Source organism: Podarcis melisellensis (genome assembly GCF_964234715.1).
Source record: "Podarcis melisellensis genome assembly, chromosome: 5".
NCBI lineage: Eukaryota > Metazoa > Chordata > Lepidosauria > Squamata > Lacertidae > Podarcis > Podarcis melisellensis.
In genome coordinates, this window is record NC_138537.1 from 72,961,819 (window position 1) to 72,987,634 (window position 25,816).

At 41.9% G+C, this 25,816-nt stretch overlaps 1 protein-coding gene and 1 long non-coding RNA gene across 5 annotated transcripts in view; one reads left to right on the top strand and one right to left on the bottom strand.

Moving 5' to 3' along the window:
• The first annotated feature begins 2,283 nt into the window (after positions 1 to 2,283).
• LOC309371275 lies at positions 2,284 to 6,157 on the top strand. 2 transcript variants are annotated; one of them, XR_014169001.1, is made up of 2 exons: positions 2,284 to 3,367; positions 3,943 to 6,157. It is a non-coding gene; the product is annotated as an uncharacterized lncRNA (long non-coding RNA). The 2 variants fall into 2 exon arrangements; XR_014169002.1 differs by having other exon boundaries at positions 4,227 to 6,157.
• The window catches only part of ARID5B (AT-rich interaction domain 5B), a 178,614-nt gene continuing 157,226 nt past the window's right edge, over positions 4,429 to 25,816 (bottom strand). For all 3 annotated transcript variants that reach the window (XM_081913490.1, XM_081913489.1, XM_081913491.1), the window contains 2 exons: positions 17,013 to 17,211; positions 4,429 to 12,129 (listed from right to left, as the gene is read on the bottom strand). In XM_081913490.1, the coding sequence (XP_081769616.1) occupies positions 9,988 to 12,129; positions 17,013 to 17,211 (2,341 nt within the window). In that variant the 3' untranslated portion in view covers positions 4,429 to 9,987. The remainder of the gene's footprint in view (positions 12,130 to 17,012; positions 17,212 to 25,816) is intronic.

Sequence of the window (25,816 nt, forward strand, 5' to 3'; positions counted from 1 at the left end):
TCTCAATCCGGCCCGCGGGCAGTCCGGGAATCAGTGTGTTTTTACATGAGTAGAATGTGTCCTTTTATTTAAAATGCATCTCTGGGTTATTTGTGGGGCATAGGAATTTATTCATACCCCCCCAATATAGTCCAGCCCCCCAGAAGGTCCGAGGGACAGTGGACTGGCCCCCTGTTGAAAAAGTTTGCTGATCTAGGGGTTATACACGCAAAATGTTCCCGGAGGTATTGCAGTTCTTTTAAACGTGTATGTGTCCTTATCTTCATTATTATGGTGGTAATAAGGCTGCCATGAATGCAAGGTTAAAACTTGCTCTAAAGAGAGAATGGTTTGCGCCAATCACCAACTCTCCTTTTGAACGAGCTTGTTTAAGACAGAGTTTGTCTCAAAACAGTTTTGCTTCTTCCTCTGCATTTTCTTGATTGAGATCTTCACAGCACTTAAGGAGCATTCACATGATTGATTGCAGTGGCTGAGCAACATAAATATCTACTTGAAATGTCATTGTGTCTTAATGCAATATCAGCCTTTGCAGGGTTGGGGAATAATCATTCCCTGCAACGCACACATTGTCAAATGGACGAATTAATTAAACTGGAATCACAATGTTCCCAGAAAATACATATATAAAAATACAAGCGTGTTAAGGAATTATAGTATAAAAATTACTTTGTTGTTTAATTGCTACATATATTGCTGCATTGAATGAGTTCAGCGAGGTCTCCTCCTAGGGACCATATATCAGATCTGCTGTTTTGAGTAGTCCTCAGTCTATTGTGAAAAGTATTTGTATTTCTAGCAATATCATTCACATTTTGGGGGGGCACTTTAGTTTTATTTAGGTTTGTTATACATCCCTGAGATATGACTAAAGTCTTGAGGGGCACGTTATGGTTTAAAGAAATGCAGACTATTGCTAAGCGAAAATAAATAAACTGGGAGACAGATTTTGCTTGAGCTGTACAGTGCAGTCGTGAAGAGTGAGACTATGAGTGTGACCTAGGAAGTCTGCACCAGTTTCTGGTTTTGTGAGACCTGGGGCCAAGAAGCTGTTGGGAAGGGGGGGAACCGCCTTCTCTGGGGTACTTGACTCCAAACACACACACACAGCACAATTACTTCTTTTTCCTTTGCAGGTCTTGAAGCCTATTTCAGGCAACTTTTTCTTTAAAAGATACCGAGATCCTACTGCTATTATTAGCTTTGTTTGAGAGGTGTTTTTTTTTTTAAGGGTTAGCTAGTTTTAAATATTTTAGCACACGATTCCTTGAGTATAAGTAGAGCTTCCCATGTAAGCTGATATTTCCTAGTAAAAGCCTGTCAAAAATTAATGTCAAGATTTATGGTCCAACAGTAAGTCTGAAATGTTATCTGTCAGTTTGTAGCTGTTCATTTTTTGGTTTTTTTATTTTGGCTGGTTCCCTCAAAGAAATAGGGCACAGCAGCTGGACAAAGACTGGGCTCTTCCTGGGTTCAGCGTTTATGCTCCGACCATCTCCCTTATGCAGTCAGTCAATAACTGCGCTGGCCAACTTTCTATTTTCTATCAATAAACATCACGGTGCACAAAGAGCTCGATCCTATGATATCTTCTCTGAATAATAAAAGTGTCTTTTCCTAATGGCAACCATCAGCCCCGGGGCGTGTCGGAGAGCATTTCCAAATCCTGCAACAAAAGCATTTGCTGGAATGTGAAATCCCTACAGAGTTTTCTTTTTCTTTTTTTTTAAAAAAGGCACAGAAATTTTTACATTAGTTCCTAATCTGTGCAGCAAAGGAAGCTCTCTCTCTCTCTCAAGCAAAACTGCAATTGTAGCAGTTTCTGTTTATAGACGGTTTTGATTCTCCATTTGGGAATTACTGGACAACAGAGAAAGAGAGATTTGGCTGCTGTGCAGTCATTAGGAGCTGCTGTTCCTTGAACAGACTTCCACTTATTCATCACATTTGGCACTCCACTGCTAAAATAACCCTGACCAGGAGTCTCATCTTCAAATTAGGGCAGGGTGGTGGGGGAAGGGGATGCATGCTGAACGGGCTGGCTAGGACAGGAGGAGGGACACAGCAGCCATTCCCCTCCCCCACTTCCGAATTGGCCTTTGGTCTGATCCAGCAGAGCTACTCCGGTGTTCCTAAAAAGTAAGCAACAAAACAAAAGGGGATGGGGATGCAGCCAGGCTCTTGCTTCTGCAATGGAACATAATGAGTGCCTGTGCCTGAGCTGCAAAAACATACTCTGCATTTAATGCCCCCCCCCCGGAATCCTGGGAATTGTAGCTGTGAGCAGTAAACAGTAGTTTACTCCTCACAGAGCTACAATTCCCAAACAACACCACCTGCTTCTATTCACAGAATGATTCGGTATTTTAAATACCAGCCCCTCCTCCCCTTGTTAAAAAGCTTTTAAAACAATGCTTTGTAGACAAATGAATGTTTTAAAACGTAGGGTGTGCAATAATGCAGTGGTTGCTTTTTAAACACATGCATGCTGTCTCTTCTGTCTTTAATGGTTAAACAGGCCAGCTTTTGCCCATTCAGAAATCTCTGAAAGGGCTGGCTGTGGGCCAGCTCCAGATGTGAGCGAAACAAATCGTGCACACCAACGGGTGGCTCTGGGTACAGGGATGTGCATCCAGTCATATCAATGAGGCCTGAATGAGCATTGTGAGATGGGCTGGGGAATGTGCCCACAGCTGTGCAGTGGCATCCAGATGTGCTGCTTGTGCACATGGATTTCCCTCGCCAGATTGAGGTGATCTTTACATTTTAAAACGTGTCTGGGGAATCAAACATTCTGAAAAGGATTACAGGTTTCAGAAAAGTAGTAGTAAAAGTCTTTCTCCAAAAGCTGTCTGGTTGGCTGGTATTTTTGTTGGTCACAGGGCAAAAAATGTGCATGATGCCATCTTGTGGCCAAACGTTTCCACTTTTTATGCACCAGAATAGCCACAATCCAGCAACCAGTGAGGTCTTTCAGCCTAATCTGCAGCCTAGCATTGTTTGGAAGATGATAAAAAAAGAGAAAAGATTGGCGCAGGAGGAAAGGGAAGTAGATCCATATGCTTCTTGGCAGAAAGGTAGGGCATCAAATGTAGTGAATTTTAAAAAAAAAGACAAATAATTTGGGGGCCCATTGATGTGATCAGACTGCATGGCCCAAAATCATTAGATGGTTTAATCTTACTGCAGTACTGTACTGAGTTTATTAACATGAAAGGCCTAGGAAAACAGTAATTCTGTAACTACTTAAATTTTGCTGATTGCCTTGAAATAATGTTTTTTAGGATGCATATTCTGACATTGTTTTGGGCATGGCTTGCTGTTGGAGTAGCAAATACCTGGAAACCCATGTTGTGGCCTAATCGAGGTGAGATTCCACTGCGTTTTTCTCTTGAGGATAAGTTATTGATACTGTAATGGCAGGAGTTTTTTTTGCTTTGTTTTTAACAATAATGTGCTTAGTAATTATTTTTGTTAAGCCCTGCAATTGAGACAATGAAGATTTGATTTGGGGTTGTTATCCGACAGCGTGCTGTCAGGCTGGTCAATTTTTTGTGTGTGTAAGCGCACTGATTGACTCATGATGTGAGATAATGTTCTCTTTTATCTTAGCCTTACTGGTCCTTGGTAAATCCAGGTTACTCAAGCGTCAGTTTGGCTGCCTGTACATACTTGTGTAATATTTACCATGTTATTTCAGATCCTTTGATGGAAGGCATTGCGTAAGAACAAAGCCTCGCTTGTTTCTTAAAAGACTAGATCCACACTCACATGGTGCTGCGTAGCAGACAGGGAATCCTGCCATTTGCCTTTGGGAATGCTCCGAGGATCCCCTTGTACCCAGTAAAGGGTACGACCTGCATTACAGCTTACATGTAGCTCTTTGTAAACTTAGCCAGCTAAGCTTTAAAACAAATTAGATCCCCCTTTCCATTATTAAAGGAGGGTCATTCTAATGCCTCTGAAAGCATGAAAATCTCTTCTTCAACCTGAAGTTATCAATGGAGGTCAGCTTCTTATCCGTTGACTTCCATCAAAGTATCTCCCCACAACTGTCAACACCAGAATAAGTTATGCGAAGTAATTCTGTGGAATCTATGGATTATGCAAATATGTGTGAATTGTGTCGCAGAATGTTTATAGGTTGCAGAATTTCACTTTTCTACTCATAAAATTGAAGCTATCTTTGGGCTAGAGGTTTTATCTTTCGTTTTCAATGCACACAGATCTCTCCAGCCCCATTCCTCCATCTATGAAGATGACTATATGTAAACAAACTTCTCTCTCCCGATAAACTGCGACCTTGCCTTTCTTTCATCTGACTCTCGGCATGGGGACTGAGCTGTCCCCAGACTGCTGCTGCTGAGAGGTTAAAAGGGTTGAATACAGAAATCCCTTGGGTGATAAAAAAAACTGTTTACAAATGTATTAAACATAAAAGGAAACAGATAGTAACATTTTTTATTAAATATTACAGTGGATCAAAAAGTACAAAATATCTTTGCTTGCTATGTGATTGGGAAACTATTGGCACATAATACAGTATCAAAAGCATTAATACATACAATTTGGAAAACATACAAAAATTGAGTGTTTATAGTTGGCTCAGCTTTCTTTCTTTCTTTCTTTCTGGTAGTGTTTAAACTTATTTAATTTGAAAGGTTACTCAGTAACCCTTTTATTCTTTTAAAAAATGGGAAAACTATATAATATTACTGGGCCATTTTTTTCTATATACAAATAATCACCTTACAGAGCATATAAGCTACAATAACTTGAATCACAAGAATGTATACACTATTTACAACAAAAGAACGCTCAAAACAAAGTATAAACAGCTAGTAGATTATGCTGCCTTTGTTAGACCATATTTAAAACTATGGGAGGGGAGGAATACATGTAAAATATCAAATACATTTACAGCTAACACCGGTTAAGTGCTCAATAATGATAGTTTCAATACTGCAGACCTCATTATCAGTGAAATATTTTCCCACTATAAGCATTACGAATTGTGAAATGGGGCCAGGCTTGACTACGCTCATTGCTGTACAATCGGATCACATGGAATAACGAGTGAGTAGAAGCCAACCTCTCCCTTTAAAGGCACACACCACACAACCTATTTCTGTGGCCATCTACTGGCTTCTGTGAGCCACACAACAGATAGGACAGAGCTTGAACATATGGGGACTAGTCAAGAAAACAGTGAGACAGAAGTGACTTTGGCTCTGTTTAACTCTTGCACGGCTGCTGCCTCTCTGGTTGCTCCTGTGCCACCCCCAGTTAGGGCTGCTTACACAATTAGGCATCACCCGAGAGACATTTCCCTGAGTGGCGGAGGAACAACTACACTATCACACCATTCCAGCTAACGTGTAAAATGGGGCCAAAATTACTCTCAGCTTTTCTTGATGCAGAAGTTACCTGGAGTGGAATAACCATGGAAACAGTAACAATCCCATTACTCCAGGTACTATATTAAACAGGGCTCAAGTCACAGGTTTCATTGGCTTGCGGCCTGCGTGCTTAAGGATTCATGGAGCAGTTCAATAAGCCAGGAACACTTCTTAGCTTTATGTTGGGCTTCAGATGGAATTGGGAAACTCTTCTGATTACTAAAGTGAGTATCCGGTTGCAAAAGGCCTCACCCAACACAAACCCCTCCCCATGTCAATGGCTTCTAAAAAGACAATTCTATCAAGGGGAGGGAAAGGTTTTCTTTGCCTTTAATCTCATCAACCTTCAGAATCTTTAATGAATCCTGAACAGAGTGAGTTGGAATTGCAACATTTCTTGGGACCAACTCATGGTAAATAGATTTATCACTCTGTTGCCAATTAAACTGTTTTCTTTACCAATCTACCAATAACAAAAAAAACTTGTGCAATTTCATTCAGTAAGGCCCCTTGAACTCAAACAAAGCAAACAAGGCCCCATTTAAGTCACAGAAAGTAGTCTTCTGCCAGTGGAAAATGCAATACTTAATAGAAATCATGGATTTTTAAAAAGCATTCTTAGGCATCCCACCCCACCAATGGTATGAGCTATGTCCTCATTGCTCTTCATTTACCCTCATCTTGGCCAATGCATCATGAGCTTTCTAAAAATAAGCCAATCTTCCTATAGAAAAAAGCAAGAGGAACACACACAAAAAGGGGGGGGGGAATCAATTAACCCTGCACTGTGATCTGTCCGAACAACTTTCAAAACGATGCATGAAACTGAAATTGGAGACTTACAAAATAAGCACACGAGGTTAAGATTTAACAGTATGGTTATCAAATCAAACTTTCACAAATGAGTCATCCTAGGGTTGTGGGATTTGGAATAAATGGACAGTCAAGTACCCTCATATGCACGCATAGCTCCTGTGCAGGAGGGCAGCCCCATTCCTTTCAAGAGGTTGGGGAGCTAAGTATGTGCCGGAGGATTTGTGCACAGTGCGACCCTCTCTACTGGAGGGAAAGGGGTAGGATAGGGGCGTACCACTGTAAGCAATGTGGAGCTACCTCTGCATGCAGTAAATGACTTGCTAAGGGTGTGCTGTTCCAAAATGAGGGACAATCCTTTTAAAACAAGGGACATCCCTTACTGTAAGGGGGATCAGGCAACCCTACATGCAGATTATCCCAAACAAATCAGAGATGCATTACATCCTGGATTACCAAACCAGGCACATAATTCTAACAGTCATTGCAGGCTTATACAACCCTGCCAACTTCCCTTCCCCCTCCCCACCTTGATTATTATATTAGTCAGGTTTAGTGCAATTTTTTTGTATACTAATAATGCCCTCTATGGCATCTGATCAACTTAGAATGTGATTGTTGTTGTTTTTTTAATGCTCCGAGCACAGCAGGAAAAAGAAAAGCAAAAGTCGGCATTGGCACATTTATCTTCTAAAGTCTACTAGCCTGCTTATGCATCATCAGTTCATATAATTTTACCACAACAACATAAAAGCGTTAAATTGAAGATAACATCGATCTTTAACAGTAGATGTCTATTATTTTGTTGTTTTTTTCCACCATTGTATATTAAATAGGTTACATTATATATTGCAGTTGGCTTCATATCACAGGAAATTTCAATATAGGATGTTTGGCATGCATGCACGATGTTGCTTAAGTAGTTTCCACTAGTTTCCAGTAGTTTTGATTATTACTGTATTTGAATTGCAATCTGGGATGGGTTCAGCTCACAACCGATTTTCACATTGTAAAATGCCTCAAAAAGTTCAGCCTCTCTGGGTGGCTGTCCATACTTCCAGACCCAGCACAGGAAGGTTCCTCCAAATAAATCCACATCGTTGTAGGTTGATTTTCCCCATGGAAAAAACACAAACCCACCAGCTTCACTTACGGACTTGTCATTATACCTTGTGACTGGGGTGTGGGGCTGCATTTTAGCCTCATGGGGAGGACCTGCCCCACCACCAACTCAAGCTGATCGCTGTTGAGCCAAGCGCTCAGTGGGCTGCCATGGCCACGCTGTGTGGCCAGCGATGATGGCAGAGAGGTATGGGGCAGCCTCAACATATTGGGCTGCCTTTGATGCTTCCTGAATGGGAGGTGGAAACTCAGCAAATCCATGAGAGACACTGGAACCAAAACTAGTGGAAGCTGGCATTGTTTCTTTGATTTGAACAAAGCCAGCTTCGCGGCAGCACCTGACATTTCCTCCCTCTCTGGTGGGAAACATCACTTGTGCTGGTACACGGTGTCAGAGAGGAATATGAGATGGGGGCAGAGGACACGGTCCTTGGGGCTTCCTACTTAGCACCAGCTTTCAAGTGTTCTGATTACACACATTGGGCGCTTGCTTTCTACACCAAGGTTCTGTCCCTGCGTGAGCAGCAATGGAAGCTTCAGCAAAGGCCTCCTAGAAAGCCCTCAGCTGCTCACTCAAAGCTGCTGACAAAAGGCTCTTCGAACACCTTTCCCTCCCAAGAGGAAGAGCAATACAGGCTGAATGAAACCTTCCCTTTTGCACCTCAGGTGCTCATGCACAAGCCAAGGCCAAAGCAAATGAGAGTGAGCAGCCAGCTGCAGTCTTTAAGGGTGGGACTCTTACTCTTGCTGTTCCCATGGGTGTGTAAGGGGTGTGTGCATGCACTAAAAGGGCCCTTGAGTGCTCCTCTAAAGCCTCCAAGCTTGCACAGTAGCAAGTCAGTGGGTGGAGCCATGCCTGCCAGCTCTTCGAGCCTTTCCTCACATCAAAATATATCCCCTTTTATACTTCAGCTGCTGCCCTTTGTGCTGCGGTCCTGACCCTGCAATGATCTGAGCACCCTAGCTCATTCCAGCAAAATATCTCAAGGCAATTTTTAGCTTTCAGCAGGAAGACTCTCAGGAGAGTCAACAGGGTACTCTGGCTCAGGCTTCAGAAATGCCACTGGCATGGAACTTTTGTTCAATAGGACCAGAGAGTCAAAGTCAAGTAAAACCGGGCTTAAGTGGTTTGTAGATTAAGCTGCCATTTTTGTTTTGAGTCCAAGCCACATGGTCAGAATACTTTGCTGGAAGAAGGTGGGATGTTCAGCACTTTGGAGGAGGACTCCACCAAGCAAGAGTTCAACCAGTTCATAGCCCAAAGGTGACCCTCAAAAGACTGACTTCCAGATTTGGAACAGCTCCTTGCTATTATCTTTCTCAGAACGTTTATACGTTCTCACCCATCTCACTTCAGCAGCACAGAATCCAGACCATTTTTAACTAAAATGCTTCACCTTCTTTCTCTCCTAACGGCTGAAATTCTTGAAATAGTTTCACAGCCCACAATGAAGGTTCTTTAGAACACCAATGTTATTGAGTAACTTGTTGCCAGCACAGTCTCCTAAGCATGTTTCTTTTCTGGTATGCAGGACAGTTTCACAGCCTAGATAAGGTTAAGTACAATTCTTAACAAATTCACAGACCATGATACAGGAAAACCAGATCCCAGTGGCCAGTAAAACAGCAAAGTATGAACAATTAGAGAACCATTTTGATGGGTGAGGGTACGCTCAGCACCTTTGAAGGATCTAGTCGCTTGAGAAGGAACTGATGTTTGGACTCAGCTGCAATTGTGTGATCTACAGTATGCTTCTCTCTCCATTGGAAAGGTTCATTGAAAATGGATGCTTTTGTTTTGTAAACAATGACATTACCACCCAAAAAGCTGCTCTAAAAACATAAGCAGAAAGGGGGAAAGGAAGGGGGGAAATATAAACACATTAAAAAAAGAAGCCCTCAATGACCAGTGCCTTTTTTTCTTTTACCAAAAAGAGGTTGCAAATGAAAAGAGACTGTTCTTTTAAATTAAACAGAGCACAGGATAAGTTGAAAATAACTTGCATAAATTATACAAATAAACTTGACGCTGGAGATTCTTTTGTTTTGTTTCTGAAGCAGATATGTAAAGTCTAATTGGACAGTGTTTACTTTTCCTGTTTTGATAGTGTTAAGATGAAATGCTATGAAGTTTCTGCTATACATTGCATTGATTTGAAATCTGAAAAGTCAGAAAACAAAATGGTACCCAAAGAAGCAATATCCGTAGATCATTTGCTTGTTCCACTTTCTCTCTCATCAGACCTGCCTCTTTTTCTACTTGAAATGCTCCAAAACCCACTCTTTTTTAAGGGGGGGGGGGACCACAAACAAACAAACACCTTTTTTCTCCTCCAAGATAAGGGGGGTGGAGCCTAATGTTCCCCTTGCTCTTCTCTGACACTTGTTTTCCGCATGATACAGATACTTTTGCGAACCTTCTTTGCAATGTGAAATGACCGCGGAGGAGTAGACGCAGGAGCCCAAAGTAAAAAAACAAAGCCCAGGCGAATCGACTGTCTTGCTTGACCCTCGATCAACTCTGAAGCCTTCAGCAATGAGGGACAAAACTGCTTATTGGTTAACACAAATAATCGGCTTTTTGTTTAAATTTTGCAAGACATCACAGGCTAAAAGGAATGTAGTTGTTTGTTGTTGTTTTCCGAGGGAGGATTTACAGTTTTGTGCTCGGATGTACAGAAGACAACTGAGAAGGCGGGAAAGCAGCCTGAGGATTGATAGCAGCCAAAGGATAAATGTTGTTGTGCAAAAGGTCGCCATATGAACTTCCTACAGGTGTGGCTGCAGCTAAGTGCCTGTAAAGCTGCTGTGAGTTTCCAGGGGACGTAAGGAACTGTCTTTGCACCATGAACGAGTGGAGAGCCAAAGGCTGCATTAGCGGAGAAAGCACTGCCTGATTTTTCAAGTATTGTAGATGATGAGAATACCCAGCTGGGATGCGGTTGCTCAGACTGCTGCACAATGTCCCTGGGTACAAGCCTGTGAAGATGGGGCTGGAGAGGGGAAACTTGTGGCCCTCCAGCATGCCGCCGGGAGGGAGGACGTGTGCTGATTTGCTGCCCTCGGCCTCTTGCTCGAGACCCTTGTCTTTTGCAGGGGCTTCCTTTGGTAAGCGCAGGGGCGAGACGGCTCGGATCTTCTTTTCCGAAATGGCTTTGTCCAAATCCTCCAGGCTGCGCTTCAGAGGCCGAGCTGCCCCAATGGTTTGAGCATTGGCTTTGTGGCTTAGGATGGGGTGGACCATGCCCTCCATCTTCCTTGGGGTCTGCTGTTTGTTGGTCCTGAGAAGAGGCTCGCCGTGCTTCTTGGGGGCCGACACCGTCATTGGAGAAACACGACAAGCTTTGGGGTTGCAGTCTATGCTCAGAGGCTGGCCGCTCAAGGCTTGGAACTGGGATATGCTTTTGCTCTCCACCGAAGCATGCAAGAGGGAAGAAGACCCCAGAGCTTTTGCAGTCTGTTTGGGAGTACTTTTAGGAAGACTCAGATCTGTCGGCTGATCATCAGAAGAGGCTTCCATGGGGCTCTTTTTCTCCGGCTGATGGAGAGGCGGGTGGTAGCTTAAGCTTCGCTTGTCTTGGTGCTTGTGTTGAGGGAACATGGAAAGGGCTTCCGTATCTCTATACATGTCTCGGTGGAGGTACTTTGACGTCTGTTCATTATTAAGGTGGTGTTCGGTGTGCCTGTAAAGGCTGTGCAGGTGAGGAGATGAGTAAAAGTCTGCCAAGAAAGCAGGCATGTGGGAGTGGTGCAGCGCCCTTTTTTCATTCATTCTATCTTTCATGTCCTGGATTTCCGACTTTAGTGCATAGGATTCGGCCAGAGCACTCAGGTGTTGTTTGGTGAAATCGCAACATTCAGAATCAGTTTTCTTGAGTAGCAGTTCGTGCCTGTAGGTTTCACTAGCAGACTTCCTCTCGTCCGAATTCTTGGGTTTGAAACTTTGTACGTGTTGGATCACAGATGGCCTGCTGAGTGCCGCAGCATCCATCCCAGAGGCATGGGAAGCCTGTGGCATGCTTGACAACAGGTCCTCTTTGCTGGTTAATTTCTTCTTGCTGATCAAAGGTGGTGGTGACCCGTAAGGGTAGCTGCAGGAGAGGGTTGCCCCACTGACTTGTGACAAGAGCTTCTTCTTTGCCAGAGGTGACATGATGCCCGGGTTGCCTTTGGAGTAGAGCAGTGGTGTGCAGCTGAAACCAGGCTCACCATTAAGGGAACTCGGCACTTCTTTCTCTTTGAACATGTCAAAATTTTGTACTACAAGGACTTTGGGACTCTGTTTCAGTGCATTATGTATGTCCTCATTTCCTAACTGATCCACTTTAACCGTGCAGTTGGCAATGTAGTCCGCCATCTCTGGGAGTTTATCATCTTCCATCTCACTTTGACTTGGAAGTGGGAGCTGGATAGTGGGAAAGTTATTAAATGGAATTTCTTGGGCACTACTTTCTAGGTCGTCTGTGAGACAGTGAACTCTTTGTTCCTGCTTTGGCTCATCTGGGTCCTCTGACAGACTGGGGATTTTCCCGACTGTGGAATTCAAGACCTCATCTTCTTCTGGGGATACCAAAGCACTTGAGACAGAATCTTTGCATGACATCTCCTCCTTGACTTCCTCACTGTTTGAGCTGACCTCTTCAAAGTCTGTCTTCTCCAATGATGGCATCCCAGTTACACCCAGTGGAGAAACCTGGGACTCTTCTACAGGCAGCTTCATCTCCTCTGCGACAGTTAGCTCAGATGAGCTTTTCTGGTCTGGACATTCTTGAACTTTCTCTTGTTCCGATGATGCCTAATAAAACATTTTAATGGAGAAGTGTAAGAAAGCACTGTAGCATGAAAGGCATGAAATTCTCAACCAAGACATAGTGGCATCTCTCGGAAACAAACTTGTCCATCATGCTGAGCACCAAACGCTTTAATAGCCACTATCACATTTCAACACAGACATCTACCCTGGCAGTATTGTAAACATTAAAGTATAATTACAAATGTCTTAATAAGTCATAGGTGATTCTTTGTTTTATTTGGTTACCAGGCAGCATAAAATAGGCTCAATTGATATGCTGACCAGGCAGCATTTATGCTGAGGCCATTTTTTAGTTAAGAGGATCACCGTTGTGTTGACAATAGCATTCAGAAAGATCTAAGATTGTTTTCCATATTTAAAACACATACTCCCAAGCATGCTTGACTTGACTTTTATTTATTATTTATTAAAAAGTATTTCTAAGCTACTTAGGATTTAAAAATGGTGCATGCACAAAGTATAAACCAACATGAACACTGTAAAACAACATCATAAAAACAGAGATAACAAATGGATCTCTCTTATTTTAGACCCGATCTCTTGGCACTACTAAAACCAGTGCTTACCAAAATGAATCCCTCCCCCTTATTAAAATATATAAAATGAAGTCTGTGGGTGGGCGGGAAGCAAAGCTTCACTGACGCATTCTGAAACAATTGGCGTTGCGGCTCATTCAGGCTTCTTTTATTTAGAGATTAGAATAAAGTTGTCAACATGCAGCAAGAGCATTTTTGCCCTCTTCCAGATATAGCTTTCCTGAGTTATAGCCAATGAGGCTCCATCTCTTTATGCTCCTTCATTAATAAAGCTTGTGCACTCAATTCTCCCTATTCATTCCATTATGTAGACGAATGAACTGTGACCTTGAAGGTCATTAGAGTGCTCCATCTGTGATACAGCTGACTGACAACCCTTTTCAAAATTACTGTCATTCTCTTGCGGCATGCCTCTTAGTAGAAGGCAGTCATAAAGCAGCAATGTTGTCTGAGCTCTTCTATTATTATTGTTAACACCCCCCACCCCACCCGCTTCTCTCTTTCTCAGCTGTAAAGAGGAGGCATCGGGAAAGTTATTATCTAAATGCTGCATTAGAGGGCGTCATGTGAGAGATGGATGCAAGCAGCCAATGCATCACAATCTTCTCCAAGATTTACGTCTTTGCAGCTGCTTTTAAATTTTCCTATGTGTTGGGTTTTTCTATTTCCTATTAGTTAAAGTGTCCGTTACTCATTGTGACTGCTTCCATAATTTTTTCCGCAAAGAAACTCAAAGTAAAAGATGCCTTTTGCAGTCCAAATATCATCATTAGCCCTTTTGCGCAAATTCTAACATTGGCCTCCAGAGCTTATACAATTACAGGAAAATACCAGACAGATGAGCAAAGCAGACGGAGAAAAACTGATAGTTAATAACTGGATCTCTCTCTCTCTCTCTCTCTCTCTCTCTCTCTCTCTCTCTCTCTCTCTCTCTCTCTCTCTCCCTCTCCCTGGTTGGGCAACACTTTGATAGGAGCTTGCTGTTGTGCTAGAGCAGCATGTACGAGAGGAATAATAATATTTCATCTTGTACTCAGTTACAGCCATCATAACAAAACAGAGTCAAATGTAATGCTAAACTGAACTGTAACCAATTAACAGCGTGCTCACACAAACAGTTACGAGTCATTACAAGATAGCTTTCTCCCTCATTGTTCACACTGAAAAACATTTCTTGGAAAATATTTGAAAGTGCATATTTCTCAGGATGTGTCAAGTTAAAAATCTTACCACTTGGAGTACTTTTACAGGATTATTTTAAATGGGAACTATTCACATATTTGCAGAAACATGAAGCCTGAAGGTAGATCATAATCAAGAGAGATGTATGGTTATTATTTCAACATGCACACTGGGTTCTTTTGACTGTTTTCAGCCTAATAAAAACTTCACGCACAGTACTGAAAACTGATTTCAAAACCCAGGGCACTTAAGTTGGGTAAGTTACCATTTCATAGATTGATGGGCCGGGGCATGACACTTTGGGTTGCTTGAAATGACTGGTGGCCACCGTGGATGGGGGCTCAGCTTACATTTGCCACCTCTGAAAACCATCTGAGGAGGTGCTGCATGGCTGGTGAGAGGCCCTTCAGCCAGCCCACAACCTGGTTGGTTACTGGTGCCTGGCCTGGGATTTCCACCTGCTAAGTTTTAAAACAGCCTTAGCGAATCAGGCTTTCACAAGACACAAAAGCTATTACTAGATACAGGTAGCCCAGCTTCCTGGTAAACTGGTATGCTGAAGCTGGTTAGATAGGGCAGAGCTGCAGGATGTTGGATGTATGCATCACAAATTCACACAAACACACACATATGGTAGGACTGCAATGATCAGCCAATAGCTTAGGTCAGGCATGTGACTGTGATCTACTCCCAGTATAAAAAAACTGGCAGTGATCTACCCATTGTCATTGGAGGGAGGAGGAACGCGTGTGGGGTGGATGGATTGCCCAGAGTTGTTGATCTTTTGCGGGGAGGATTGCACAGAGTTTTTAGCTTTTCCCTGTAACTTTTTGTGCACAATAAGGATCCCGCGATCTACCAGGATCAGCCAGGGATCTACCAGTAGATCGTAATCTACTGGTTGGACACCCCTGGCTTAGACGAAGTGGCCAAAAATGTGTCCCTGGCTAATCAGGAAAGGCAGTTTTTATCACGCTAATAATTAATCAATTGAATTTTCATAAATTTGTTATGTTTCTGAAGAAACATAGAATACTCTTCTTCTCCTTAGATGATACGTGCATGTTTGTACGCAGCAGGGCATCATCTTATAAGAGAATGCAGGGCTTTTCAGTCCCCAGAAAGTCCAAAATGGCCAAGATGGGGGGGGGGACCTGCATTTGAAGTGGGGGGAAAGGTGTGATTCCACATTTGCCCCAGTGTGGACAAGTCCTAAGTCCCCTTGAAAGCAATAAGTGGATTGTGACTAACATAAGTCTCAGGGATTGCCATGAGATTGCTTGCACTTAATTTGTGTGGGTTTTGTGCCCACTCTCTTTAATAACTTTCCATATTATCCCAACCAACATTAGCTACGAAAGACCTGCAAATGGCACTATTCCCCTATCTCTGGCTTACAAATTAGTTGGCTTACCAGAATAATATTGCACCCCACCACCCCACAAACAAATATTTCTTATTTAAAAGATTTACACCCTCTTTTCCCCACCACAAAGGAGTCGCTCTAAACGGCTTACAAATAAACTGCAAACATAAACGCAGCAATGATCCAATTCAGTTCCCCAACCTAAGAGGCACAACAAAAGCGGAATAGTTTTTACATGGTGCTTTCATATGTGAGGGAAAGAGGAATTATATTTTTCAAACTTATGAAAAATGATTTGCTTAAAAACCTTCTGAGGTCCCTCATACATTTGTGAGAATTTGATATCAAGAACATCCAACATTACTGACTGACGGGAGAAAAGAATTACACTGCTATTTTCTTGCAGTCGGAAGCCCACATAATTGCATTTTGTGTTGTGCACTTTCTACTCTCCATCTGAGAACTTGACCTGCGACTCACATAAAAAATAACTGCAGTTTAAGTCGCAGGAAATTTGAGATACTAAACAACAAAAGCAAGGAAGTTCAAAGTTTAGATTGACACTCCATCGCTGGCTTGTTACGTTGTGCTTAGCTTCTATTGCAGCACATATGGTATGTAACATAACTCGCTGATCCAAACTCCCTGCAATAAATAACAAGGTACAAAGGGATGAACAAGGAATGGAATGCTAGACTTAACTTGTATTTCCTTGCTTTTGGCAATTTCTGTTGCAATCTAGCAGTTGCTTAAACAGAGACTGCATGCCCTCTTTTATGTATATTTTAATAAAGATTTTGCCTTTTCAAAATATGTCTCAGTTTACAATTAATTTTTTTTTAAGGAGCAGGGGTGGGTGAGGGAAATGCCTCAAAGAAGCTATTGCAAAGACTGTGGTTGTATTAAAAATATATTCTGACCCAGGCTTTGGAGGTCAAGTCCATGGAAATAACAGAAAAGGAGAACCAATATTAAAGACGCTAAAGAGTTTTGGCCCAAACAGGCCTTCCAAAGTGGCTTTTCTACAAAAAAATAAATAAAAAAAAAATCAATAAACAATTGACATTATCACCTTCCTTAAAGAAAACTCTTAACAATTTTTATTTTGCCATGTGATTGGTTATGGTAGAATATCCCTGAGTAAGGCCTATTTGGGCCAAGATACACCGGACAATAATAAAAAGTGCATTACTCTCAAGCCTCTTTGAGCCTGGTTCTCCTCTTGTCATTTCCATTGGATACTTCCTGGTTCTTCTGTGTGGAAGGCATGGGAGGCTGTAAGACATTACCAGCCACACGGCACCCCCCCCCCACAACCGCCCATGTACCACATGTACTGATGACCTTTCCAGAGGTGGCATCTCTGTCATCGCTTCCATGGCCTCCACAATCACACAAGTCAAATCGCCATCAGTTATACTTCAGTCCTTCTGAGTAAACTAAGGACCTTTCCCGCTACATTATTCTTAATGTTAAGATGTTTGAAATGAACAAAGGATGTACATATAACTTCAGAATTCTTAGCTGGATATTACGAGAGACCTGGGGAATACCAACCCGGGTTCTGCAGAAAAACACACAACTTTTACACGGACACATAATGGATTCTGTGCACACTGGAACACATAGGTATACACTCTTGTGTCTTTTTAGGCCCTGAAGACGCCATGTCAGTAAAAACGGACATGTGGCCCGGTCCCGAAAGAGGATTTGTTTGCGTGAGCAGCACCTGCAGAATGAAAAAGTTAATGAAAAGAAGAAAGCGGGGAAAGGAAACTAACCTCGGCTGCATCCTGGGGTTTCTGTGCATTGTCTTTTTCTTTCTTGCTCTTTTGGTGTTCATTTCTGATGCGTTTTGTTCCAGACAATTTTATCTTACTTTCCCCCTCCTGGGCGACATTATCTTGTTTTCGAGGTTTCACAGGAGGCAGTGGCTTATCTTCTTCTCCTTTAATAAATCTCTCATACGGCAGGATTAATCTAAAGAACGAATAATTGATCAGTTCTAGAAGTTCTCACCCAAAAGACCAAAATAAAATAAAAGGAATGGCTGTAAGAAGTTCATTGTTAAAAACTGTTTTTTGAAAGAAAGAAAAAAACCACTCAAATTAGAAGTCAAAGATATGGAGTTGGATTTGGAAGCTGTTTCTTCTTCTCAAACTGCTGCTGAATCAAATTATTTCCTCTGACTTTCACACATTTTGCAACCACAAAGCTGAGTTTGCCAACCTCTTAGATGATACACACTTTCCCAAACATCTGTAATATTCACACTTTACATGTTTAGGTATACAATGCGTCTTTATGTGTAAACCTAAAAAATGGAATGGTTCTGATTCACTTCAATTTATTTGTGACCAGGTCCTATTGAAACTTACAGGTTAGCTGATACTAAATTAAGTCACATAAATTCAATTTAGTCTGCACTCCAATTCACACTTTCCTGGAAGTCGGTCTCATTAAAGTTACTTCTGAGTACACATCTATAGGATTGCAGCGTTAGTCATAAGTAACTTTAGCTGGATCAGGTCCAACAAGTTACAACAAGCAGAACATTTTTTAAAAAAAATCCATTGAGATAAATGAGATTATGAAGCCAAATGGAGTCGCTGGAGATGAGCTGCATATCTCCCCCACTACTTTAAATTGATTTTAATGGAAATACTTTGTATTTAGTTCTTTGGCCTGTTTAAACAGCAACCGACTTGAGTTACAGAAATTCCCGACACCAGTGCCATATATACCCTGGAAGTACTGAAGTACAGAAAATAGCAAATAATCCCAACTGGAACCTCAGGGGGATTGCGGTGTGAACAGGTCTTAAGGAACCTCACATGGGTCAGCTCAGGTCTTGGGTCTGAAGTCCTTAAATCTGCCTCCAAAACAGCGCAGACTAGACATGCTAGCTCCCTTCCAACCATTGTCTCTAGATGCCACTTGCCTTCTCTTCTCTGCAATCCCCAGAGGGCTTTCCCATAACTATTTGGATTCTCAGAGCTACCTGCGTAAGTCATAAACTAGAGGAGCAGAGTGCAATGGGAAGGGGTGAAGACAAAACTCAGCCCAGCAGGGTTGCACATATAATCCAAGAAGCTGGGGAGGAGGGATGTGGCCAACTCCACCACCAAACATCAGCATATTCTGGGCTATATCATCTTGTATCCTGTGGGCAAGAAGATGGAGCAGTCTTCTCCAGCATGTTTTGCCCTCCATATGTTGTTGGACTACAGTTCCTATCATGCCTGGCCCCTGGGCATGACTGTGGCTGATGGGAACTGTAGTCCAACTGGTATAGAACCTTTGTACTAGCATAGATTTCCTTCTCTTCTTTTTTAGGAATCTAGGGGAATGTCATAAGGGCCCATTTTCTGAGCCAGAAGATTCCTCATTCTCTAGGGAAAGGGGGAAAAGGGCAAGCAGTGTCTACCAGGTGGTAGTTGGCACAGTGGGCAGGAACAAAAACGATTTTAAGAGACAATTAGAGAATTTTAATTACAGAGTTTTGTCTTTCAAACCATGGAAAAATTGCTTGGGGGAGGAGACAGAGATGCTTCAATCTGATTCCCACCCCCCCCTCCACAGAGTGCCTCTTGAAATGAGGGTAAATAAGCAGTGTTATTAAAAAGAATGGATTGGCTTACAATCTGAGTTTCAGCTCCAGTGATTAAAGTTCTTATAATGCATTAAACATGATTAATGAATGATTCATAGCAGGAATAATGCAAGACTCCGACTTTTAAAAATATGAACTTTAGTATGGCAAACATTTTTTTAAAAAAAAACAACCCACACAATAGGTATCTGTTGAAGAAAATGGACGTTGCTTTTTAAACAGCATTAATCTGTTCAAATATCAGACTTCTTTAATTATAGCTTAATCTAAGAGTTCAAGATAGAAAACTCTTTTTGTTCAGGCACAGATTTTTTTTGTTATTCCAGAATCAGCTCCAAGCCATCCAGTTTTAATTTAGATGTTCAAACACAGTTTGGCTTCAAGAGAGCCGGGATTAGCTTGCTTGCGATGATAGTATTTCACATTTTAATAAAATACAACATAAATTATGTTAAAAAGTAAACCTCATTTATGCCATATTAGAAACAAAATTCATGAACTGAGCATGCTCTGACATGGGTATGTGCAGAGAGGCGTGAATAATACTTTTGAGCCCTGAATTTGGCAGCTGGCCAGTAATGAAGCTAAAGCAATGCCCAAGGGGAATGCAGGTCCTCAGATCCCATTACAAACTGAGTTTAAACATGTTACAGCTGCTAAAACTGAAAACAGCTCTCTCTATGCAGGCTTAGCAAAATAATACGGACTTTGCCAAATACTTGCTTCCCACTGTAACATTACGGTTAATGTTTATGTAATAAAAAAAGAAGCATAACAAGGCAGAATAAAAAAAAAGGGGGAGAGAGAAAGAAATACAATCTTGTTCATACTTGAGGCTGCTAAATTTCATTTGTAACAAGCACAAAATATTCAAGGCACCCTTGAACATCTTTTCCCGTGCCTGGGACTTGAAGCAAGAGGAGGCGAGGTTGGGTTTCATCCAGAGCAATATTTATATCTTTTTCTGCCATGTGTTAAATATTTAAAGAATCAGATTTAACCAAAATACTTTTTTTTGTGGCAATAGTTGTTAACACTGCAGAAAGGATTGTTTGACTTTGTTTGGTTGCCATAGGAACAGGCAGCCCATTTGAAATCTACATATTTCGTCGGTAAATGTTTCAAAAGCTGCTCATAGCTTTAAAATTAGAGGATGATACTCCGCCACCACTAGGCCTTTTAAATAAAATATTCTGTGTGATTATCCTGGCGGTTAAAGCTAAAACAGGACAAAGGCCAGCCCTGATAAGATTAATCACTGTTAGCACTCTTTCTGAGAAACCCTTTTGTGTCAGTTTTAAATTTGACCACCAAAAAGACAACAGCATCCTGCCTCTTTGTTGCCGTATAAATCCCTGGAACTCATTAGGTCAGAGGATAATTAGGAGTCATGGCTGATGAGAGTTCAACGTTACAGGAGGACGGGCCTGCTGTTTCCATTTTTGTGATTTTGCTTTTTTTCACTGAGCTCAGCAGTTGGCAGAGGCTACAGTGGCAAAAATACATTTCACATAGCTGGTCAAATGCCTAGCGCCAACAGCAGGAAATTTGGAATTAAATGTTTCTTGTATCTGGAGAGAGGCATGACTAAGGTAAAAATTGAATCAAAACACAAGGACGGCTTGTTCTACTTGCATCAGCTCCCCACCCTGGACAAAAAATTCTAATGCAATGCTATTTCTCTACAGTAACAAGGTGGGGTTGTTGGTTTTCAGTTTTTTTAAGCAAAGTAAAAAAAAAAAAAAAGCAGAGAGCTTAGGAGGATTAAAATGAAGCCTAACGCTATGAACAATTGCAAGTTGACAGAGAGGTTTCCATTTGCTAGAATTTTCACTCTGTGGTCCCCCCACCCTTCCCTGCCTTCAGTTGCCCTGTCACGGTACAACACAATTACCCGCAGGATGTGATCTTATCATTTGATTATTAGAAGCTGTTATAGTACAAGGGAAATAAAGCTGGTGGAACATTCAAACCTTCAGCTAACATACTATTAGAACATCACACACACACACACACACACACACAGATTGTATTTAGTCAACTGTATTTTGTCAACTGCAGGTTAATATTCTCCAAATCAGGCAGAATATGATTCTCTGCTTTAAAACTTCCCCCACAGAATGCAACACGCTTGCAATGAGCAGCTCAATTTTGTGCTAAATAGCTGTCGCTTAGGCAATTTAAATCAACCTCGGTGCAAGATAAAAGAAGGTGTTTCGCAAATATTAACAGAAAAAACGAACCACAATCCGTATAAACCCTCATGTACAAAATAAATAAATAAATTAGACTTTGAAAGAGTTTTCAGTGTTAGATGTTGGGAGAAGAGTTCCTGTATTCGTAAGAAGCAATCTTGCCGGAAAGCCTAAGAATGGGGATGTGGGTTTAACCATCGCTGTTGTTGTTGTTACGCATAAGAATATCATCAATATGCATTCTGCTTTGCGGAATTTCATAAGCAAAAAGAAAAGAAAGGCAGATTTCTGCCCTCAAGGAGATTACAGTCTAAATTTTGAGAAGAGGAAGACTACAGAGGAAACGCAGAGGAGGGGAGTACACAGTAAGAGGAGGGCATTTACTTCCACGTAACCCAGGGTTTGGGTTTGCAGGGCGGGGGTGGAACATGCTTTTATTATGAACGCCATGCCTACATTCAGATTAATAAAATGCATTATTTATAGGATAATTAACATAACGAGAATGTGTAAGTAGTAGCGTATTAAAGAACAATCCTTCTGCAGGCAGCAGATTTCTGAACAGCACGGGGCTATTTTTTCCACTGGAATAATACAAGAATAACATTTTCCAGCCCAGAGCAGAAACAGTAGGGAAGTCTTTGCCATCAACTGAGCTTCTGATTAAATTCAATGACTATGAAAAGCAAGATTATCCTTTTTTAAAAAATAAATAAAGGCAACTTAAAAATCAATATGAGCTGGATGAACAAATCAGTGTTTTATTAATCCCAACACAATCAGAGATACATTACATTTAATTGTGGGTACGCCCCCCCTTTTAGCGGGGGTGGGGGGAGGAGAAAGATTTTGCTTGGCTAAATGTTGAATTAAATACTAGTGCCTAGTATTCTGAGTTTTTAGCTTTCAGCATCCTCTGATGTAATGAAAAATTCAATGTACTTCTCCACAGCAGAAGTCAGAGGTCATCAAATCTATTACAGTAATGTAAGTAATCTGGCTTTCTGCCAGCCTTTAAAAAAAGGGTGGGGGGGAGAGCCATGGAGGCAGATAATTTTATATTTACAAATTCTAAAATCCTCTGGGGATTTTGTCTCATCTCCAACAAAAGGCAGAAACTTCACATTAGAAAAATGTATTTTACAGCATGTCAAACATGTCTTCATCATTAGTATTTCATAAAAGGCATTAACCACACAACTCTTATCCTTCATTAGCCAACATTCTTCTCCTGTGCCATGGGAAAAATGCAACTCAAAATCTTATGTGTGTGTGTGTGTGTTTTTTTAAAAAAATATTAAAGTGATAAGTACTAATGTTTCATATACTGATTAATGCTTGTGCCAAGCAACTACTCTTTTAAGTCCAACTCTATTGCTCAGGAAATAGTGGACTGCATCTATTTATAGTAATAAAAATAAAAGGGGTTAGAAGAATAACTCTTGAGGGGGGGAGCATGAAAGGAAAGGAAATCTGTAGTCAAGGCTGCCAGCTCCATATTTAACTCTTCATTGTGACCTCATTCTTATGCTAAGGGAGTGGCGTTCTTCTCGCTTGACTCTGGCCTCACCCCTTGCTTCTCTGAGTAAGGTAAAAATATAGGAAACACACAGGAAGAACAAGCTCTTGTTGGGAGAACTGGTGTCAATCACAGCAGCCAATACTGAGCAAAACCGACAAGTGATCAACTCTGATGGGGCGAAAGGCAACTTCCTATGCCAAGGCAATAGCACCCATTTCAACCTCTGACACTGTAATCCCCCCACCCCCACCCTGCAACCATCCCTGCCTCTCCTGCATGGTTCCTACATTCTTCCATTACTGGAACTGGATGGGATCATAAGTTCTTATCATAGAGTCATAGAGCTGGAAGGGGCTACAAGGATCATCTAGTCCAACCCCCTGCAGTGTAGTAATCTTTCGCCCAACGTGGGGCTCTGTGATTAAGAGTCTCACGCTCTACCCGTTTGCGCTATTCTGAGATATTGCAGGAAGGACTTAGGGCTCATCATGCTTAGCTATCATGGCCCTGGTTCAGCAAAGGCATTATGCCAATACCTGCAGCCAGCTTTTGTGTGAACTCCGCCATCCCTGTTGGTTTGTGGAGGGCCTTTTACCTTTGCCCATTGCTCCCGCCTGTGTATCAAATGATTGGCATTGTTTTTTCTATAGCTCCAGCTGTGTCTCTTAGAGTAGCTCCATTTACTTTAGCAAAGTTCACTCTCAGGTAGCTTGGGCTCAAGGATCATGGGTAAAACTACTCATTTTGCGAGTCAGTTTCCCCCGATTCCTTCTTTTGCTGCCTATGATTGCTGCTGAAAACCTCTTCTCTGTGCACGTGATCCAAACAGTGGTTATACCTCTCCAAGGTTAATGTGCAAATGGCCCATGCGCCCATGCTTAGACCAATGGACATATTAGAGATGAAAAATTAGCCTCAAGGACCCAGTTTGTTTTCCATTGACAATGAATGGCTTTCTTAAGTGATTCAGATCTAAGGGAATACATAATCATCTTTCACGGGAATGATTCAATTGTCACAACACCCTTTTCTTACAGTGACAATAGTTTGAATTGATAAAAAAGGGGGTGCTAGGAAAATGGCAGAAATTATAGCGTACCAATCCTTGCTGCAGAATAGCCAAGATGTAGCACACTCTTATCATTAAGGGAATATTGATAGCAATGTAGGAAATGTAGCCCCTCAAAAATCTCTCAAACCAATATTCAAATTCCAGGTGAATCCTGTCTTTGCTAGGTTTCCTCGGTCAAGTCAGGTCTCTAGAGGAATTTCCACACAAATGAGCTTAAAGCCCACACAAATGAGCTTATCTCCCACAAGCTGTGGGGCAGGATCCATTCTAGTCACAAGTAATCCAACTGGGCTTGCATGACAGCTACAGGGGTTACATCCACTTTTGTGTCGTAGCAGCGAAGTAACTAAACTCCCACAACAACAGAAATACCTCTTTACTTAGAAACTCCCTGCTATGCTTTCTGTTTGTCAGTTATGGTCTGGAGTGGTGTGTGGAAGCAATCTAAATCTCAGTCTCAAGTTACTTGCTTGCAGAACCAGGTCAGCAACAATCTACTTCATAGGGTTACTGAATTAGAAAAAAAATATCTTCAGTCTCTAAAAAATACAACACAACAAAGAAACAAAGGTTTCCAACAGTCTATATGGAACTCGCCAGATATTCCAGAGGTTTTTTTTGAGGGGGGGAACAAGAGTTAAAAAGACAATGGTACTAATATGGGTACACTGATTCATCATTAGCACTTTGAAGAGGCCATTTTCACAAACAAGCTGTGCAGAGCGAAATAGTGGGGGCGGGCAATTCCTTTTCAGAGGTGAAGTTGCATGATTCTATAAAACAGCAGTACAAGCAGGAAAACGAAACCTGCCTGGTAACCACTGCCCTTTCATGAGTCTTTCTACGATAAAAACAAGTTAGTGAAGATCACCTACAGTGATGGGGACTCTAAGATGATCAAGAAGAATGGTGATGATTAAGAACAGATCAATAATACCAGCACCTCCATATGTGTGAATGTTCTGTCTAGGACAGTTTTTCGTAAAGGAGGTTTGCAGCGATAGATGTTGGCCTTTCTTAAGAGCTTCATATTAGTTCCAGCCACTGACCTGAAAGTATACCACTATTTTAAAGACATTCTATCTTCACAGTACTGCATGAGCTCAAGGGAAGTGCCATTCCATACTGAATCAGGAAAGTAGTAGAATGCATTCGTAAACCTGCTATTTATAGCTTGCAGCTTGAATCAGGGTAGCACACATTGCAACTGCAAGCCATAACATCAGGAGCAGGTTGATGGGGGTACACACTAATGTAGATACTGAATTACTCATGTTCAGTAGGACATGCTAACAGATGGCACATGATATCTCTCCTAATATGCTTCTAACACAGGGGGGTGCCAATCAAAGCTAAGCATTTTTCACTCCCCTTGATTTTGATGGGAATATTTATTGATGCACTTAACTTTCACACAGAACTTTCGCACAGAAAGTATGCCTCCATCTGCACCATATGTATAAAGCAGTATCATGCCACTTCCCCCAAAGACTCCTGGGTACTGTGGTTTGTTAAGGGTGCTGAGGGTTGTGAGGCTACCTATGCACCTCACAGTGCTACAATTCCCATAGTTCGCTGGGAAAGGGGACTGAGTGTAGAAAAACACTGGGAACTGTAGCTCTGTGGGGAGAACAGGGGTCTCCTAAACACCCTTAACAGACTACAGTTCCCAGAATTCTTTGGGGGAAGTCATGACTATTTAAAGTGGAATAGCTGTGGTCTAAACCACAGAGCCTAGGGCTTGCCGATCAGAAGGTTGGCGGTTTGAATCCCTGCGATGGGGTGAGCTCCCATTGCTTGGTCCCTGCTCCTGCCCACATAGCAGTTCGAAAGCACGTCAAAGTGCAAGTAGCTCAATAGGTACCGCTCCAGCAGGAAGGTAAATGATGTTTCCGTGTGCTGCTCTGGTTCGCCAGAAGCGGCTTGGTCATATTGGCCACATGACCTGGAAGCTGTACACCGGCTCCCTTGGCCAGTAAAGCAAGATGAGCGCTGCAACCCTAGAGTCGTTTGAGACTGGACCTAATGGCCAGGGGTCCCTTTACTTTTACCTAACACTGCTTTACATGTATAGTTCAGATGAAGCCTATGAGGCATCCATACATGTGTAATTTGATGCATGAAGATCAATCATTTTTCAAGTTTGGCTCATCTGCTATTAGCCTTACTTTTGTCGGACTACA